This window comes from Fusarium proliferatum (assembly GCF_900067095.1).
Source record: "Fusarium proliferatum ET1 genome assembly, contig: FPRO_scaffold010, whole genome shotgun sequence".
NCBI lineage: Eukaryota > Fungi > Ascomycota > Sordariomycetes > Hypocreales > Nectriaceae > Fusarium > Fusarium proliferatum.
Genome location: NW_022194799.1, coordinates 1,265,564 through 1,284,817, shown reverse-complemented (window position 1 = coordinate 1,284,817; position 19,254 = coordinate 1,265,564). Strand labels below are relative to the sequence as shown.

Genomic DNA, 19,254 nt, shown 5'->3' with positions numbered 1-19,254 from the left:
TTACCCTGGCAGCCTGAGTGACTGATACTGATCATAGGTAAGGTTGGCAAGCAGGACCTAAGGTACGGTGGTACCTATCTGCTACTGGCTGTCACTGCCAATGTCGGTGACAGTCATTTTACCTCGAGAACAACAAACTCGGTATACGGGTATAGGCACATACGTCACCGATACCTATTATTCACAGTCCCTCGCCATCCCTAAGGTAGGTACCTATTTCATCTATCGTTGGGTAGGCGCAAAATTTATACATTGTACGTCCACTAGGTACTAGGTAGGCGCTCAGTCGTGTTGGCATGGTTGAAATACCTAGGTAGATAATCAGGTCTACATACACTTCTCTTGCAGGTCCATGGTTATCACATATCCATTAAGCAATCTTCTGCGAGACCAGAATTAAACAACTTTGGGTTGCAAACTCTGCCCCGCTGCCATTTGTGCGCTCAAACCTCCCCCTTGATCCACTCGCTTTCACTCAGCCTCCAACCAGTCCTGAATGAGTGTTCTGTTTCCGCAACAATCGATTTCATTTCCGATGTTTGCTCAGGCTCACCTGTCTCTAGGTATCCCATCTTCCCCGTCGATGTCGATGTCGACAGCGCACGGGCTTGTCCCGGGGCAGGTTGTTCTGAGTAGTTCACAAGTGATTCGAGGATGGTCGAGCTGGTGTCTCTCTTGAGAGCTGACTGAAGCGGAATTATACCGCAATCGTTCAATTCGAGGACTCTCGCTTTGACACTGCGAGGGGAATCGGATATGCCTAGGAAGCTGGTAGGACTGGCTATGCTGGTATCAGTATTCTCTATCTCCTCTTGAATATCCGATAGAGAAGTGTATCCATGGGCCTCGACCTGCTTTTCAATGTCCCTATGGTCTACGGGCTTCTTGATCGGAACCTCGGGGAGAGGACGAGCTAAGGCTTTCTGTGATGCAATCATAGGGGCTGCTTCGGTCAACCGTCTGGGGCGTGTTGATGAACGGCCCTCCCCCTGGACTGACAGAACATCATCCAATACGGAGCTTCTTGGACTCTCTGTACAGATATTACCAGTACTAAGTGGCTTGATAGAAAAAACCCCTTCGCTCGCGTGTTCAGCCATGTCCTCTTCCATATCGATTGAACTGTCCTCCAACTCAGGATCCGGTGCGAGGCTCAGTTGGCGCAGATTTAGTAACGATCGATAGAGAAAACGGAAAGAGACGAAAGGTGACTCTTTTGAGTCGATTAGGATCCAATCGTAGAAACAGGCTTCATCTGGTGAATCGAGGAGACCACCAGAGGGCGACCTGCAACTTATTAGCCTGGCGTCACTGAACATCCATGCTAGGCACACCAACCCAATACCGTATGACTCCTGACCGCGGTGGCCTTCTAGTATGGGCAATCTTCGAATCCGGCCCTTGGCACGAAAGACTTGGACCTCTATCAAGCCGCCATCTTCTGCAACTGATTGATGGGCGTGTGGAAGAAAGGAAAAGCAACGTGCCTCTATCCCGTCCCTGATGCGTAACACGCCATCTTCCTTGTATTTCCAGCGCTCGCTTGGCTCACAGAGGGAGCGTGTGATGGAACCTGAAGCTCCATTGAGAACCCTCACGCCACAGTTTGTGATGTTTCTGCCATTCATGAAAATTTTGAAATACAAGTAGCGTGGCAGTTGTGACGTTTCGTTGAGTGCATAGTGGAATCCAAATCGTGAACCTAAACCCAGTCAGATAGGGCTCGTTGGAAGCTTTGGTTTAGAAAAAGGCAAACCTGGGTCTGAGGGGACGTAGACAGAAATCCGAGGACTGGTCTTCCGAAGTTGGCGTGGCAATGAACCAAGTCGGCTCGAGGCAGCGAGACTTGAGCAAGACAGTTGATCAGCAGAGGGCAAAACACTGCGAGAGGAGGAATCCGAGAGAGGAAACTCAGGGAGCTTGGCCAGTTCGGGCTGAGTGACCATCGCAACTTCAATTCCCTCAAGAGAAGGCATATTGCAGATGCTCAGCAATCCGAGAAGGCTGTTTACAGGCGAAGATGAAAGAAGGTCTTGAGGGACGGCCTGTCACAAATTAAGTCACATCATACGCTCACTGAGTGTAAGGAGATCCAGGTTGCTTGGAGATTGTTGATGGGAGGCATTAGGGGGGACTGGCGGCCAGCTGTTGTCGGCTGGCAAATATGACCGGTTACCTACCTACCTTAGGTACGTAGCCTTCCCTCCCTGGCGCTTGTGCCTTGCTTGGCTTCTGCTGCCCTTAGACTAGGACATACTACGATGCACCAATTTCAATTAGGCTCGCCCTTGGCCCGATTTGCATCACATGGCTGCATATGTCAACAGGATCCTGAGCACAAGTTAGCCTGCTTGGTGGTACTACAGTAGAATTTTCCCAAGGCGGGTTATTAAATAGCTGTTTCATATCTAAGGAACTGGCAGTCCTACCATTGATAGCTTGTCAAAAGTTCCAGCTGGTTTGCGTTGTCACGATTGGCAGCTTGAGCGAAACCAAGGTTTATTCCTTCATGTGTAGCAGAGAGATACAGGTAATCCGGCTAGCATAAATAGCATTCGAGTATCATTCATTGAGTATTTCCAGATCCATCCGTCGTCTAGCTTTGTCCTAGCACCTTCTTCGTGTCTTCCTCCTTGTCGATGAGTCCTAGACTCCTTATTTGTTTAACGCTGGGCGCATCATCGCGCGCTGTAGCGGACTCGCTTCGGGCGTAGGCAGCTTGCATAGCGAGAGCTCGAGCATGCTGTCGATTGTTGTTAATTCACTGTACTACTAGGCCGAAAGCAACGCCGAATCTGCATGCTTCAACCTACCTCCTTCTTGTGGTGGAGGCACTCGTAGTAGTCTTCGAGAACCAGGCCGCACTTCTTCTTGCCAGAGTCATCAGCGGCAGTGGTGTTGACCACATAGCATCCCATAACCTCCTGCCAGAAGGGAAAGCAGCGGCCAACGCCTAGAGTCCAAGTAGATGTCGTCAGTCCATGGAATGTTTGACTGGTTGTATGTGGGCGTGGAAGCTCTCTTTATAGACTTACCGCCGTTCATGCCGTATCCCGACGCCATCTTGAGCCAATTGAGTATGTGTCGAGGCTTTGCGCGGGTCGGGCAGTATCTGATGGTTGAATCGCGGTTCGTTTGACGTTGTAATCGTGAAGTGCTTCCGGCCATTGAGTTGACCCGTACCTTGGCCGAGTAGCAAATCGGTGCCCGTGGATTGGATGATGAAGTGGATCCTAAGGTATTGGCTCACTGAAAATAACGCTTGAGCCGCCACAGGCACTCATGTATGTGTGGCGTGTTATTTGTGGCTGTGGCTACCCAAAGCAACCTAGGGTACTTACTGTTCAGTACGGAGGTGCTAAGGTAACCTGCCACTTTGTTAGTTGAAGCTGGCCTGGCTAAGCAACATATGACCTCTCCTTTTCCAGTCCCAAAGTGAAACTATTCCTAAGAGCTTCACTACCACCTATGCTCTCATTGACTCTATCATCCGACTGGGAACGCTATCGTCACTATCATCATGGCGGCTCATGTCACGCTGGGTCCTGCGAAGCTGGTGCTCCTGGCTGTACACTTCGCAACCGTCGCCGACATCGATGGTTTGGCCTATCTCATTGGTCAACATGGAGTAATACTACGGCCAGAGCTGTTACTCCGAATCATTCTCACATATCTTCCCGAAACCCTCAGTCCGGCGGTGTATGTACCTCTCATACAAGCCATAGCAAGCGGCGAGTCGCCATCACAGACAAATTCAGACTGCCAGCTCGACACTTCTTCTGTTCAAAGTATAACAGAAGAACAGGCTTCAAGAAAAGTCAAAAAGCTTCATCTTCTCTGTCTCAAAAATACTGATGTGCCTCTCACTCTCGCTCTTGAGGCTGATCCACTCACCTCTTTCTTACTTTTGAGGGCTTACAGAATGGACGAAGAAGCAGGCATGTTACCGCAAGTTCCTGACCTGGTAGCCCCATTTCTGCAGCATTCGCAAGAACTCCACACGTGGATGATCTCAACGGTACTCCCTTTAGTCAGACGAAACTACGAGTATTATCCACAAAGGCCTATACGGTATTCGCTGCTAGAGTTCCAGAACCTACCTGACAGAATGGCTATCGATTATCTACTCGCTGAGACAGGTGCCGTCGATGATGAATTTAGCCTAGCTGGCCGTGATCTGAGTGGGCTTGTTGGGCCTTGGCTGCATAACGAATCGAGGTGGAAACGCGAGGCCTTTGACCAAGATGTATCAAATAAAACAGATGCAGCGCCTGAATTATCGTGTCCTGGTTGGGAGCAGGCCCTCGAATGGCTCGCCTCTAAAGCGGCAACATCCTGGCCAGTCGCTCTCAAAGCCATTGAATCATGGGATGGGCCATCTGATATAGACCTGGGAAATGATGCCGGCTCGTGGCTTCAGGAAAACCAGCAGCAGTATCTCGACCGCTCTTATGCCAGAGCCGTCTTAGCTTCTGCATATCTTGTCTCTGATGCCGACGTGGGGGCTTTGGAGGCAGCCTTCAGAATATGCAATAAGATTCGGTCCCTCTTGGACGAAGACTCCGATATAACACTTCAATCAGCAGTAGAAAATCTTGCCTCTGTTCCGCCTTTCGATATGGACGCATTTGGGGGGGCCAAAGCTGCGACAAATCTACGTAACGACCTATTACAAAGCTCAAATCCGCTTACAACCCCCAAGGAGGAATCTCTTGATCTTCTCCCTGCTCTCATTCAAAGCGCTTATCTTCTTACACAATCGGGCGCCCCCTGCACAGTTCGTAAAGCTGGGGATCTAGCATTTATTCAGGATCAGCAGGAACAAAAATCGCAAATTGGCCGGCTTATACGAAATCTTCCAACTCGTGCATCGGAAGACGACGGTTTCTGGATCCGGGCACGAAAAGAGATACTATGGTTGCACGGTTGGGGAAACAGTCCGAAGTCCACTGGGGACCAAACTCTGCAGGGCATATTTGGCAATGTGACCCTGGAGTTCGTTGAGACAGAGCTTTTGAAAGCGATGCTTTCGCGCTCACGTATGTATAATGAGTATGTCCATATGGCCAAGTTATACCTGACACGTCCTAGGATACAACCTAGCAAGAACCCTTTACGATCAAGAAGGGCCAGATGCGCCTCTGTCGGTATCTGCCGTGCTGAACACTGCACAAAACGCAGCTCTTGGGGCATTCGACAATGCTTCAAATCCAAACCGAAATAGAGGGGGATTGAAAAGATGCGACGAAATGTAAGTCAGTTGTTATGTCCTCGGGGCGCCACTATTGACAACCAAACCAGCCTCAAAGCTTTTCCGAGAACGTTAGGTACAAATCATCCCGCCAGAAAACGCATCGAAGCATTGTTGAAGGCTACTCATGCCTTGAGCGACTATCGCCTGGTACTCAAACAAGGCGAACCTTTCAGTCCTGTTGTACTTCGAGTGCATTCTGATCCGGTCTCGATTATCGAGAAGGTTCTAGAGCAAAACCCCAAAGCATACACACGTTTGCAAGAGTTTGAGGAACTAGGAAACAACATGACCCATGCGAATCTGCCAATTTGCGTGAGGCCAGGAAAGCAGCAGCCGCTAGCAGAGCATCAAGACGCGGTCAGACCATTAGTCACAAAACGAATCGTTGCCATGTGCGTCGAAGCTGCTTTGCGCGAAGACGACTTCGAAACTGCATACTCTTACGTAGTAACCCGTCTTGGTGCCAATGAGAACGTGCATAAGTCGCAGGCAGGCATATCTGACGAATGGTCGTGGAAGGCAGCACTTGACGCTGGCAAATATGTCCGCACGGAGAGATCCCAGAAGCCAACGCATCTCGGAACGGCAAGTGGAAATCCCGAGATACGCCATCTCGAGCAGCGGATTGAATGCCTGGCAACTTCTCTACGGATAGCACCCCCGTTTCAACTTCAGGAAGTATTAAAGACCTTCCGTCGTTGCGAAGAGCAGTTGGATGCTGCAATCAAGGAGGAGGCTGCTCGAGAAGCTGCCTGGGATACCGCAGGTGACCTTTCGGGTCTCCCTGGCTCGTTCGACACACCAGGTCCAGACAAGGCTTATCCACCCCGCAATATATCTGCCAGCACGACAGCTCGTCAAGCCGAGGAAGCACCAATGTCTCTCTTCGATCTCTCCAGAGCCACAGCCAGGGTCGCGTCCAGGAACCTAACTGTGTTGTCAAGTTTGCAGGGTTCTTTTACATCAGATAAGACGAATGCAGAGTCCGAGTCCTCTGAGTACGAGTTGCATGAGCAGAACAGAACAAGGAAGCGGGATCAGCTAAGAGAGGCTGCGACTGGTACACTGGTATCTGGTGTGGGGTGGCTGCTTGGAGCAAATCCAAATCGACCTACAAGTGGCCAGCAGTAACCAGACGTGTGCCTCATCGGGGACCATTTATCAGAGGGCGAGGAAGCAGCCTTGAAATAGCAGGTTGGGCTCTGTGGAAACGATAGGTCACCAAATGCAATCGACTGGCCATCAAAGTTGCTTACATTTTTCAATGGCCATGCAAAGGATGCAGGCGGCCCTGGTCCTCAATTTGAGTTGAGTTGATGGAATCATCTCCATATCGCCCCTACTTACACATATGATACGAAGTTATAACTATCTCGAAAGTGTGACCGACAGGTCAAAATACCGAGCTGAACAAGCGCGGAGACGTCAGGCGCATCAAGGGTAGAAGTTCGATAACACAAATATTTACAGAGTGATAAACTGAAACTAGTTGAGAGACTGCTTCTATGGCAACTATTCATTACAGCCAATTTCTCGATGTTCTTGGAATGAATACAACGTACTGTTAAAGGCATGCATCGCTAGATGCTCCTTTGCAATCCCCATTGAGTGATAGGGAAATTGAAATAGCATTTCCGCAAGGCTGCAACTCTTGTTTGAGTCGGCCCTTAAAAGGAACATTGGCCCAACTCACTGTTTGGACTTGTGGCTGCGAAAACATCGGCAGTTGTCCGGTGTCTGAATACATCCAGTTTGGGGATCACCCTACCATTCAGTCAGCAGGATCACAACTTGCAGTCCTTACCAGTACACGGGTCCAGTTCTGTAGTTTTGCAAGAATTAGACTGGATGTTGGTGATAAGCATGCAGAATCATAATCCCAGGGGTATGTTGGAAGAGCTTGGCGAGAAGACGGTGATTGAGAGAACTTCGTGTACCGAATCGCTGAAAGCCGAGAAACATTATAAACCCCACGCGTAAGCCTAGCGATAGCGGTTTTCATTGATTGATTGTCAGAGTTGAAGGGGGTGTCAAGTTGTTTTACAGCGATGTGTGATTTGATTGGCGGTTGGTGAAACATTTACAGGCGTCTGAGTCAATAACTAAAGTCAGTCAGGACGAGCACCGCAGCGCAGCAGCCACAAGTGACCATCTCGCATATCCCATAATAGTGTGTATGTGATACGGGAACAGCACGGGCAGTTGAGTCGCGAGTCCGCATTCGAAGTTGAGTTTGATAGTCCATGTGATTCACCGATTAGGCCGGAGTCGACATCTGGTTGATGTTGTGCTGGCAATAGCTATCATAAAGTCGTCGAAGACGCGATGGATGACTGATGAAGTGTTTGATTTGCAAAGATCCGGAAGCTGCCAAATGTGGTCCATCTGTGACCTTGTTGCAAAACCGACGACCAGCAACAAGAAAACTCAAGTGACGCAGGCCGAGTACCCATTTTTGATTCCAATCCCTTAACTGTCGCAATCACACTAAACTCCTGTGTGAGCAGAGCCCGATTCAGTCTGCTGTGGTCCACGAAAAATAAGAAAACAACGAGTAAATAACAGTTAACAGAAGAAAATTGAACAAGCAAAGTTACGGGGTTAGTAGAGGAAAGGATAATGGACGCATGATCTCAAAGACTGATCTTTCAGTAGAGTCGTGGCAAACATCAGTTATGCGTTTACTGAATGTTACGGTCGGGAGCGCCTGGTAGGGTTAGCGGTAAGTAATTGGGAGGAAATCAATTTAGGTCGAACCTCCATACGCATCGCGTGTCTCGGATCGAGAGGCAGATTCGCCATAACCAGCTCCTCCAGCGCTGGCAGCCGGGTCGCGAGTTCGAGCAGCATCTCGGTCGCCTCCGCGTTCGTATCGGTCACCACCACGTTCATAGCCAGAACCTCCAGGGCCTCCCCGAGGGCCATAGCGGTCTCGTTCTTCACGACCGCCGCCGCCGCCGCCTCCTCCTCCGTAGCGATCACGGCCGTAGCCCTCGTCACGGTCACGGCGTTCATAGCCTCGATCATAGTCGCGGCCACCATAGCCGCCTCGATCCTCGTAACGGCGCTCATCACGGTAGCTGCGGTCGTAGTCCCGACCACCACCTCCTCCACCGCCGCTGCTGCCACCACCATAACCACCTCCACGATCATCATAGCGTCGCTCGTAGTTGCGGTCGTAACCACGGTAGCGGTAAGGGTCATCACGGCCGTAACCACCGCCGCCACCGCCGTAACCACCACGTCGACGATCATCGTAACGTCCAGGACGAGGCTCTATGGTCGATCAGTATAATATCCGATATGTCGCTCTAGGATTCCTTACCTCGCTTGGGTGGGCCAAAGTACTTGCCAGGAGTCGGGGTACGGGGGCGGGCTCGGCGGGCCTTCTCGATGCTCAAAGTGCGCCCCTCGATCTGTTCGCCCTGAAGACCCTCTTTGGCAGCTTCGGCTTGTTCAGATGTAACCATCTTGACAAAGCCAAATCCGCGGGACTCTTTGGTGTGAGGGTCACGCATAATTTGGCACTTCTCAACGTCGCCATACTTCTCAAACATCTTGGACACCTCAGCTTCGGAAAGCTTGGGGTGGATACCTGTAACAAAGAGGTTGGATCCAGGATTGATAGCACCATCATCGTCGTCCCGGGAAGCAGACACGTCCTTCATGTTGCTATTGTGGATATAGATGTCAGTATTTGTCGATGAGGTGGGACTCATTGAAACGAACCTGTCACCATGGCCGCCGGGTGAGGCAGAGCGACGGCGGCTGCCTTCGTTGTCGTCACGAGGGCGAGGCGAGGCACTTCGGTTGTCGCGCTCATATCGAGGAGCCTCATCTAGAACAGGCTGGTTAGCTATGTGCGCGAGCTCAATAGATACGAGAGGATGGGCTGATCGGGTGACGGGGAGGTGCTGAGTTGAGACTGCGACAGGCGAATTTGATGGGGTATTGTTCATGTAAACAGTAATGAAGAGCAAGCAAGCGCGTTGATGCACGCGCTCAGAGCTGGCAACGAACCTTCGTACCGGTCGCCATTGGCAGCCTCGTAATCCATCGCGGTAGTAGCCATCTCTGTTGATTTGGTTTTGTCTAGTAAAACGAAAATAGACAATGAGGCCAGAAATGGTTTAGGTGCGGTGGCTGACGATGAATAGCTCACGCGCAGGCTGGTTTGGTGAAAAGGCGATGTTGAAGAAGGGAGAAAAAAAAAGTCGGCGTAAGGGGAAAGGGAAAAGCAAAGGCGCCGCAAGGCAGCAAAGCCGAGTATTAATAAGTGTGATAAAACAAGATAAAAAAAAAGGAGGGCCTGGGAATGCGGCAACCGAGTTGACAGCGGTTTTATTGAAAATTCTGTGCAACAAGGAGAAAGAACAAAGAAATCTCAACGTCCGTTGGCCGAATAGAAAATCTTTGGTTGGGCCAAAGATCAAACATACGTGATGGTGATGGGCAAACAGCACCAGACGAGATGGCTTGGAAGTGGATGGGCCTGGTGATGGGGACGGATGATGAATCGAGGCGTGCGTGCTTGCCCGTGTTTGGTTGGAAATTGATGGGGACAAGGGCGAATTCAATTGCAACGTGCTACCGGTCAGCGAGGCAACTACCTAACCTACCTGACCTAGCAGGGGACAGGGCCTGGGCTGTAGGTTGTCTGAAAGCGCTGATTGCTGGCCGGGGGGCTAAGGTACCTGAGCGAGGGTGAAAAGCAAGTCGAGTTCAAGGTATCGCCACAGTTGCAAGCCAGTGTCATTGTCTGAAGAGGACACTGTCCATTCAAACAAAGGATGTAACCCACCGTACCCGACACTTTGGCAACTACCTACCTCCTAGGTATGTAACTCCCTTATTACGGTTCTACCCCATCTGATGGATACAGTATTGTCCTGCATATAAATGTACAAGAGAGGTTGTAGTTAAAGTATCTCGTTGCATTTAGCAGTCTATACTCCCTTTGAAAGACCGAGCTTTCATACAAGCTGCACAGCATATTCTATGTTATTTCATTCATATACAATATTGATGGGTAGGTGATCATAAGACTGGAGGAAGTCAAGCAGAACCGTAAGAGGCCAGTCTCAAGTGCCTACCCTGGAGCTTTATGTATACTCTACACCTCCTCCAATGTATTATTCCCCAAATTAATTACGGGCTGTTTCCAGCGGGGAATCTTGATCCAGCCAGCCATGAAGCCCAAGCTTATATCTATATATACATATCCTTTTGTACCATAGCGTCTGACCCATCCCTCAACTGCTATCTGGCAGCCAACCCACGACCTTAAACTACAGACAATGTCACTCAAAGGAAAAGTTTACGCGCTGACTGGTGGTGCAAGCGGAATCGGCTTCGCAACAGCCAAAGTTCTTGCAAAACGCGGGGCGACTGTGAGCATCGCCGATATTGACCCCGATGCCATGTCAACTGCTGCAGCATACTTTGACGAGCAGGGCACCGAGGTGCTAGTTTCTCGTGTCGACGTCTCACAACGGCCCCAAGTTGAAGACTGGCTAGACGCTACTGTTGAGAAATACGGGAGACTCGATGGGGCAGCTAACGTGGCTGGTATCATTGGGAAGCACCACGGTCTTCGTGCCGTAGCGGAACTCGAGGACGAAGAGTGGCATAAGATCATTGCTGTGAACTTGACAGGAACAATGTATTGTCTACGGGCACAGCTTAACAGGGTAGTAGACGGAGGCTCCATCGTCAACGTTGCTTCTATCCATGGCATCAAGGGCAGGTTGCAAACTGCAAATAAATTGGATCTCTAAAGCTGACCAGTATAATTAGGATTTGCTAAGCACGGCGCCTATGACGCCAGCAAACATGGAATAGTTGGGTTGACAAGAGCGGCAGCAAAGGAGAATGGCCACCGAGAAGTGCGAGTCAACGCTGTTGCTCCTGGAGCCATATATACCCCATTGATGAAGAAGGCATGGGATATGCACAACCGACCAGAAAACGCCGCTTTCGACGAGCCAACTGCCTTCCAGCGCCAAGGTACGTCAGAGGAGTGTGCCAATGTGATAGCTTTCCTCCTCGGCCCTGAGAGTACCTTTGTGAGTGGAAGCGTTTATGAAGTGGATGGAGCCTGGATATGAATGGTTAGTATCCACCATGTCATGATAGGGGCAGTGAGCCTATGCCCTGGATTTTGAGTTGAGTTTCAAGCGTGATGGAGTTATGGAAAGGACCATTGCATATTGATACCGTTTACCAAACATCCTCGGGATCAACCATATGAGTTTCTCCATCATCTCGAATGTGCTGACGATCCTTGTCTCGCTTCATGGGCTTGCGCATGTCGAATGCGTCCTCGCTCGCCCTGGAAGGGTCCGTTGCGTGGTCACCGTAGTAATCCTTCACCACGCGGAAGACGCTGTAACCCAGATTCCTGTAAAGGGCAATGGCTCTGTGGTTGCTGCTTCGAACGAACAAGTCCACGAACCAGGCGTTCTCAGCATCAGCTGCAACTTCCAGCTGATCAGTCAAGATCTTTGCAATGCCAGATCTTCTAGCTTCCGGGGCAACAGTGAGCGCCGTTATGTGAGCGTGCCATGGTAGGTAATGCTCGGAGAATTTGTAGGCGTCCGGAGAAGACTCGACCTTGCCCATGACTGCCAGTCAATATGTTAGCCTCAACAAGCTGGTTCTGAATGTAAATGATGACACTCACTATATCCAACAATGTTTCCATCCATATCCTCACAAACTTGAAAGAGAGATGGCCATTTTGCATGGTATTGGAGGTAGAAGTTTAGCTCGTAAGTTTCCGTGAAAGGGTCGAGATTGCACTTGGAAAACTTGTTCACATCATCAGGTCGAAATCGCCGAAACGTCGCCATATTCAGAGCTGCTTTCGAGTCTTCTGATCAAGAAATATAGGAGCCACACTTCATGTAAAGGAATAGCTGTACGAAGCTGGAGTTTGTCTGTCTTCAGCAAAACAAGTAAAACCGACACAGTTTGGGGGCGGGCGTGTCTGATGAGAGCGAGAGAAGTATATGAGAAATCCGAACTCCAGAGTGCACCGCGAGAGCTTCTGATAAGTCAAGTTTGCTTCTTTTTGGTGTAGCGTGGCTGTGCAATTTATTTGGAGACAACGTAAGCCACAAACGGCTGGATGTTCTTTCCCCTAGACAATTCTGCATAACATTATCTCGTCCACTGGGCTGGCACTAACACCAATACCCTTTGCCCGCATTAGCGCCAGTCCTTGCACGGTCCACCTTGTGTTTCGCTACCAATATCAAGCCCGCCACGACTATCAAGAAATATTAAACGCTGTGATAGTTGGGTTGAGTCGAAATACCCTGGATGTATTGGTAAGATGATGTACCAACGAAAGGAGATATGGAAAATCGCATAAGGAAATGAACCTTAAGCATATGAGACGCCCCGGGAGCTCGGCTCGTTCATAGTCCTGTCCTTTTGTCGGCGGCCAATTTGGTGTGATCAATAATTTAGTACCTAATAAGGGTCCCTGGTCACCTAAGCCGGTATCATTTCAAGCGTTGCCGACCCTCCCTCGACATCCCCCATTTTGAAAGGAGATCCAGCAACCACTAACTCTGCGATACAATATTTTACTGCGAGAGAGAATCGATAAAAATACCCGAGGCTTCCTGATTCACACCGCGACTCGTGAAATAAGGCGGTGTCCAATCCGCTGCACTTGGCGGTGGAACGGTGGTAGTAACAGGCTTGTGAGTCTAGCCAGGTTGTGGGAGGACTCCTGCGTTTGCAGTTCGACATATCAAAAATGCCATCATCGCCGCATACTCCCAGACACTCTCGGAACTCGTCCGCTTTCGATAGCTTCGCCGGCTCGCCCCAAGCCCGAAGGCTCTCCAAGTCATCGGTGCAAGAACCTTCCACCCCGTTCCGGAACAGCTTCAATCACCAGGATGCATCCGACTTGGGTGGAAACGGCATGGGCAACCTAGCTGATGAGCTTGCCGATGCCTTTTCTGACTCAGGAGACGAAGGAGAATACACAGATGGTGATGCCAACAGTGATATGTGTGAAGCTGAAGGGGGAGGGCAGGGCAACGATCAGATGGACGAGATCGAATATACCGAGGACACCAATAGTCCAAAAAAGCAAGGATGTGATAGAGCAAAGGCCATGAACCTCACACTTCTCTCACCTCGACGCAAACACCAGCGTCAAACTAGTAATTACGACGGGAGTGAATATGGTTCGGAATCCGACCTGGATTCCCCAGGTATGCCACCTGGCTTGGTGTCCAAAATGGATGCTGTAGAGTCGCTGGCTCGGAGAGGAACAGAGAATTACGGTGGCCCAGCAGACGATGTTTTTAGGAGAGTGACCAACGCCTTGCGGGATCTCGGCTCCCAGTCAAGTGTTGAAGCTAGCGCCTCAAGGTCTGTAGATGCGATCGCGCTTTTAATACAACTTGAGGCTAACATAGATCATAGGTTGATAACGGCACACTCAGCGTTGACCACGCACCTGAATCACCAATCTCGCCAGATCCATAACCTCTCCTTCTCCTTGCTGTCTCCTCTCGTTGCACCGCCGGACCCAGAGACTATTGATGACTTGATACCGCTGCTCTTAAACCTCTCTGACGCCATGCCGCGGCCTTCAACATCGGCCTTCAACTCCTTAACAAGCCTCCACACCCTTACAACTGAGCTTGTCCAAAACCTTAATTACCTCTCTGACACACTACACATGTCTCGCCAAACAACGACAATGGCGACAAGAAGACTGAAGAGCGCAAAAGAGATTGTGGCTGAGATGAGGAGGGAAGAGGAGCTTAGAGAGGAGGGCGAGCGATGGTTGACAAGGGGCAATTGGGGAGAACGTCTGGAGAAGCGAGAATGCGCAGGAGTGTGTGGAGATGTGATTGGCGGATTCGAGGAGGTCTGCAATGGATGGCGAGAGAGACTGCTCGCACAAGCAGAGGCCCAGGCATGAACAATGGAATGAGTCGAATGCTCGTGTGCTAGTGGTGCGGGACATACTCACTCACACACCGACCCTTTCCAACATTCGGGCCTCGGGGTCTTTATTTTGTTGCGCATACATATACATCCCTGACTGGCTGACTTCATTCATTTTCCTTTTCTTTACCCCCTTGAAAACGCCATTCCATATTTTCTTTGTTCATTTTCATAGTTTTCAGGGTGGCTTGACCGTGCTTTGAAGGAACAAGGCGCAGCAAGGTATGCAGGGAGTTCTCTGTTGGGAGACTGCCCTCGACATGATAGAACAAATTTTAGAGGCATCGTCAAAGAACGAACAATAGAATGAGGTGATGACCCAAGGTTCCCATGACCGCAGACTGCAGGATATCTGACCTTGGAGTGTTGCAGAGGTCAACTTTCAGTTGGGCGAACAACAACGCGCAAGATATCGTACACCGTGAACGATTGTTAGTATTTACCACAGCTTTTTTAGGGGAGGAAAGAAAACTCGGGACCTCGATCCTAAGAGATAGCAAAAACTTTGGTAACTTTCAGTATAAGTCTAAGATATCTTTTGCTGAATTTATTTTGACTCCCTATGTCAAGGCCTGATGATTTCTTGCTCCCTAAGGCTTGTTTTCCCCAGAATCGGCATCAGCTTGTGGAGTGGAGGTTAGAAGCCATCCGCGCGGCCACCCACAGGCCAGTATTCATGTCCTTCCTGCGACCCATCATCTGGCCAAAACATTCCATTGGAATTCAGGTGGGGGGAAGAAGAAAAAAAAAGGGACAAGAGGGGAAAAGAGCGACGCGGTTTAGACGCGTTGAGTGGCGTGTCGTCGCGGATTAACGCGAACCGTGTCAACAGTATTCCTCATTCGTAACAGCACTGTAGACCAAGCCAGGCGCTTATTGGACGCTGACATGCTGGTTGTCTGAGAGGCCACAGACAAAGGACACAAACAAGCAATGCAATCGATAACAGTTCAAAGCCAACCAATTGACTTAGGCCTCGAAGGCTGGGGCAGAGAGATCGCGCTATTCACGCGCGTGTTACGTTCAGCTGCGTACCAGTCACAGTGGAATTAGCTTCATTTGCTCAAGGTCACTGATATCTAGATGCGTATCCGTAGGCCCTTGGGATATGTTGATATATATCTGTAGATGCTATAGGTGAGCAAAGCATGTCGCTTTCATGATCGTCAAACGATGAGGTCCGGACTAACTAGCTGCGGAACGTCCCGCTTGTTTGTTATACCTTAGCTTGTAGACTGCTCTGAGACCGGCTCCGAAAATATTGATTGTCCAGATACAAACAAAATAAAAACAATTGACCGTATCACATCCGGGCAGCAGGCCTTACAAGGATGCGTATGTGTAATTGCAAGGAATCAGCCTCAATCAGGTAGCCTCAACTTTTATCATTCTCCAACTTCTTGTGTCTCGCGCCCTTCTTGTTGCATTGCCCATGTACATGTTGTTTCTGTATGCGTCTAATCAATAAGTCATGCACAAGGCGAATGTATGCGTTTCTTATTAACGACACTCAATATACATAAATCCTTATGTTTGTTATGATTAGTTTGAGAGGCTAGTAGTATCAATTTCAATTATTACTGCGGCGGCTGTGAAATAATCACATGTACCTTGTCAAAGCTCCATTTCCTTGTTGAGATCGAAATCGAATGCACAACATGCTATTGATTGGTGATTCTCTCTTCCAGAATCGATACCTCTTCTCCTCACAGCCGTTGAGAATGACGCAGCAGCTAACACCAAAGGCAGATAGATGCCGTGCCATGTGCTCGCCGGCACCAACCGAATACCCGGATTGCCTATGTTGGTAAGTAAGCAGGTAAGGTACTGGGCATCATGAATCGAGAGGGACCCTCCTGATAAGAGATGGGAGGGGGAACAGGAACAATATAGTTTCAACGGTCTCAAGAAGAAGAGGAATGGGGAAGAACAATTGAGCATCTATGAGTTCTATTGAGGAAGAGAAAAAAAAAGCACCTGCCCATGACGAACAATGCTTGTTCATTCAATCGCGTGTCATTATGCTCAAGTCTATTGCGTTCAATAACAGAATCACGGTTCTTCTGCTATTATTTTGGTTGTTGTTATTGACCCGCGCGTTTCCTGGTCGTCCGCGGTCCCTCCTTGTCAAGCCCGTCCGGGGGGCGCAGGGGGGTTTGGTTCCGATGCCTGAGCTATCTGATTGGCCACGCGGTTTTTAGCGCGCCATAAGAGCCCCAGTTCAACCTCCCTCCAGCAGCAACAAGCAACAGCCATCCCTCACGAGAGCTGCGACCCTCTTCCCGCCACCCCTAGCGCATTTCTGCCCAGCACCACCTCAGCGCTGGACATTACCGCACCTCACCCACCCGCTTCAACCTCCGTCCTCCACTGCTGCTGGCTCTGGTCGACTTGGATCTCCCACCTCACGCCTCGTATCGTCAACTATCGCGTCGTGCATCATCACAGGCTTTCCCTTTTCACTTTCTTCCAGTCGACGGCCATCGGTTATCTTCAGCATAATATTACTTTTATCGATTAAGTACGAGCTCGCTTTACTAACGTCATCGAGTATTGTGATCAACGTTTCCAGTTCCTGTCTGGGTTTCTGCGAGAATATCGGGACGATGCGATAAACGCCTTACAACGAACAAAGATTGATAGTAGCTGGACGGTGTTTGGGACTGCGCCCTCACCGTCTCGCCTCGACTCTCTTTTTATACTCATCGCCTGACCAAGATCAACCAAACGACGCTCCTACGACTGCCTCACAATCTTCATCTCTATACGCGCCCTCACCACCTGCTACAACAGCCCTTCAGTACCTTGACTGCAAACTGTATTGCCAATATCGCAATTATGGCGGCGCTCCCAGAAGCCGCGGGCATGACTGCCTTGAATCATCAATCGGCAAAGCGAGCTATCGACGAATCCAAGAGCCATACCGCCACTCCTCGCTCATCTACACCTCCCCGCTCAGATCGCGCCCGTTTAGAACCCCGACATAGCCACGATAACGCACCAAACCGTGCTCTCCGCAGCAATGCAAGGAAAAGCGAAGGTGCCCACGCGAGCCCCTTCGACATCGATGCCGTCGATAGTGCGCTGCTCCGAGAGTTTCAACGTCCACAACGTGAGAGCACCCCAGGTGCCAGCCCTCATCGTAAGCGGCAGCGAATAAATGGCGATCGGTTTGTTGACCCCTTGCTTTGACCGCTGCATATGCTCATTATCCTGCAGATTCATTCCGACCCGCTCTGGCCAGGACCTGCAAGCAAGCTTTAGTTTATTGCACGAGGATGGATCTCCTGCCACACCATCAAAACAAAAGAAACGTACACCGCATGGCGAGCTCCATTTTCAGAAAAGTATGTTGATTTCTAAGCACCATATTTAATTCAAATACTAACATGCAATCCCAGCGGAGGAAGCAAACAGGACCTTCTCACACCTACTACGTGCTGAGCTCTTTGAGAGCTCTGTACCTCAAGCAGCTACCCCAACCCTCACCCCAACTCAAACCCTTCCTACAAGCTCTCATATTCCCGCGAATGATGGTACGCGGGCTCACACTCCTCCCGCAAACGCGACAGCTCCATCACTGCCATCATCATTAACACCTTCTACTCCTCACAAAAATCTCTTCTCGTACATGTCGCCTCGACACCACAATCAGGTCGCGGGGCATCCGACTCCCTCAAAGACACCGCAAAGCCGGCATGGCCCTAACCTCGATACTCGGAGTGAGATTTACAGTTTGTCGCCAGTGCGGTTTGGAAGTCAACAAATGCTACTGAGTCCCAGACGTCAACCCAGGGCTGTCAGTAAGGTCCCTTACAAGGTTCTCGATGCTCCCGAACTAGCCGATGACTTTTACCTTAACTTGGTCGACTGGGGAAGTGCCAACATTCTCGGAGTTGGCCTGGGCTCAAGCGTGTACATGTGGAATGCGCAGACTAGCAAAGTCAACAAGCTTTGCACACTCGATGATGACACTGTCACAAGCGTTTCGTGGATCCAAAAAGGCACGCACCTTGCTATAGGAACGGGAAAAGGCCTTGTACAAATCTGGGACGCGGAAAAGGCTCGCAGGCTACGAACAATGACCGGACACACAGCAAGAGTAGGTTCTCTCGCTTGGAACACGCACATTCTCACATCTGGATCACGCGATCGATTGATCTATCATCGCGATGTACGGGCCCCGGATCAGTGGCTGAGGAAACTGGTCGGCCATAAACAGGAGGTCTGTGGACTCAAATGGAATTGCGAAGACGGTCAACTAGCGAGTGGTGGCAATGACAACAAGCTCATGGTCTGGGATAAGCTCTCGGAGACACCGCTTTGGAAGTTCTCAGATCACACTGCAGCCGTCAAAGCAATATCGTGGTCGCCTCATCAGCGTGGCCTTCTGGCTTCTGGAGGTGGTACTGCAGACCGTCGCATAATATTTCACGACACCGTCAAGGGCTCAGTCATCAACGAGATCGATACAGGCAGCCAGGTTTGCAATATTGCTTGGTCGAAAAACTCGAATGAAATCGTATCCACGCATGGATACAGCCAAAATCAGATTGTTGTCTGGAAGTATCCTTCCATGACCCAGGTGGCCAGCCTCACAGGCCACACCTATCGTGTGCTTTACTTGGCTATGAGCCCAGACGGCCGAACAATCGTGACTGGCGCCGGAGATGAGACCTTGAGATTCTGGTCCACCTTCGGCCGCAGACCTGGGACCCGAGAAGACGGAGATAATGGAGGTCGGCTTGCCGACTTGGCCGTTATTCGCTGAGTCTTCCCGCTGATGACGATCAGGGGTTACCTTGCATCATTTTTACGAGTTGCTCAGAAGCGTTTCGAGATGTTCGCTCTAGACTATGACCATATACCATATGTAATGCGCATTTTTACTACAGGCACAGTGCAAAGAGTTCCCAGAACTCTTTGAAAGTCGCATATTGTGCGCTACAATTCATACCCCCAAGGCTATTGCATTATGCATTTATTGGCGTTGTATCAGGACTCACTGGGTGCTTCAGTGG

The 19,254-nt window shown here is 50.1% G+C and overlaps 8 protein-coding genes across 8 annotated transcripts; 4 read left to right on the top strand and 4 right to left on the bottom strand.

Moving 5' to 3' along the window:
- Positions 1-443: 443 nt before the first annotated feature.
- FPRO_11879 (uncharacterized protein) lies at positions 444-1,976 on the bottom strand (the record flags this gene model as incomplete). Its single annotated transcript, XM_031221402.1, has 3 exons — positions 444-1,287; positions 1,339-1,702; positions 1,757-1,976. The coding sequence occupies 3 exons, from the start codon at positions 1,974-1,976 to the stop codon at positions 444-446; spliced, it is 1,428 nt and encodes a 475-aa protein (XP_031086965.1).
- A 620-nt stretch (positions 1,977-2,596) lies between these two features.
- On the bottom strand, positions 2,597-3,063 carry FPRO_11878 (uncharacterized protein; the record flags this gene model as incomplete). Its single annotated transcript, XM_031221401.1, has 3 exons — positions 2,597-2,743; positions 2,814-2,953; positions 3,036-3,063. The coding sequence occupies 3 exons, from the start codon at positions 3,061-3,063 to the stop codon at positions 2,597-2,599; spliced, it is 315 nt and encodes a 104-aa protein (XP_031086964.1).
- Positions 3,064-3,520: 457 nt separating this feature from the next.
- On the top strand, positions 3,521-6,385 carry FPRO_11877 (uncharacterized protein; the record flags this gene model as incomplete). The annotated part of the gene is made up of 3 exons (XM_031221400.1): positions 3,521-5,039; positions 5,092-5,251; positions 5,302-6,385. The coding sequence occupies 3 exons, from the start codon at positions 3,521-3,523 to the stop codon at positions 6,383-6,385; spliced, it is 2,763 nt and encodes a 920-aa protein (XP_031086963.1).
- A 1,550-nt stretch (positions 6,386-7,935) lies between these two features.
- FPRO_11876 (uncharacterized protein) lies at positions 7,936-9,326 on the bottom strand (the record flags this gene model as incomplete). The annotated part of the gene is made up of 5 exons (XM_031221399.1): positions 7,936-7,961; positions 8,012-8,530; positions 8,580-8,926; positions 8,984-9,092; positions 9,275-9,326. The coding sequence occupies 5 exons, from the start codon at positions 9,324-9,326 to the stop codon at positions 7,936-7,938; spliced, it is 1,053 nt and encodes a 350-aa protein (XP_031086962.1).
- A 1,225-nt stretch (positions 9,327-10,551) lies between these two features.
- On the top strand, positions 10,552-11,361 carry FPRO_11875 (uncharacterized protein; the record flags this gene model as incomplete). The annotated part of the gene is made up of 2 exons (XM_031221398.1): positions 10,552-11,000; positions 11,082-11,361. The coding sequence occupies 2 exons, from the start codon at positions 10,552-10,554 to the stop codon at positions 11,359-11,361; spliced, it is 729 nt and encodes a 242-aa protein (XP_031086961.1).
- Positions 11,362-11,473: 112 nt separating this feature from the next.
- Positions 11,474-12,105, bottom strand: FPRO_11874 (uncharacterized protein; the record flags this gene model as incomplete). The annotated part of the gene is made up of 2 exons (XM_031221397.1): positions 11,474-11,877; positions 11,937-12,105. 2 exons carry the CDS (start codon positions 12,103-12,105, stop codon positions 11,474-11,476), a joined length of 573 nt encoding a protein of 190 aa, XP_031086960.1.
- Positions 12,106-13,022: 917 nt separating this feature from the next.
- Positions 13,023-14,207, top strand: FPRO_11873 (uncharacterized protein; the record flags this gene model as incomplete). Its single annotated transcript, XM_031221396.1, has 2 exons — positions 13,023-13,648; positions 13,703-14,207. 2 exons carry the CDS (start codon positions 13,023-13,025, stop codon positions 14,205-14,207), a joined length of 1,131 nt encoding a protein of 376 aa, XP_031086959.1.
- Positions 14,208-17,071: 2,864 nt separating this feature from the next.
- Positions 17,072-19,004, top strand: FPRO_11872 (putative FZR protein (fizzy-related protein); the record flags this gene model as incomplete). The annotated part of the gene is made up of 3 exons (XM_031221395.1): positions 17,072-17,403; positions 17,453-17,580; positions 17,635-19,004. The coding sequence occupies 3 exons, from the start codon at positions 17,072-17,074 to the stop codon at positions 19,002-19,004; spliced, it is 1,830 nt and encodes a 609-aa protein (XP_031086958.1).
- Between the last annotated feature and the right edge of the window lie 250 nt (positions 19,005-19,254).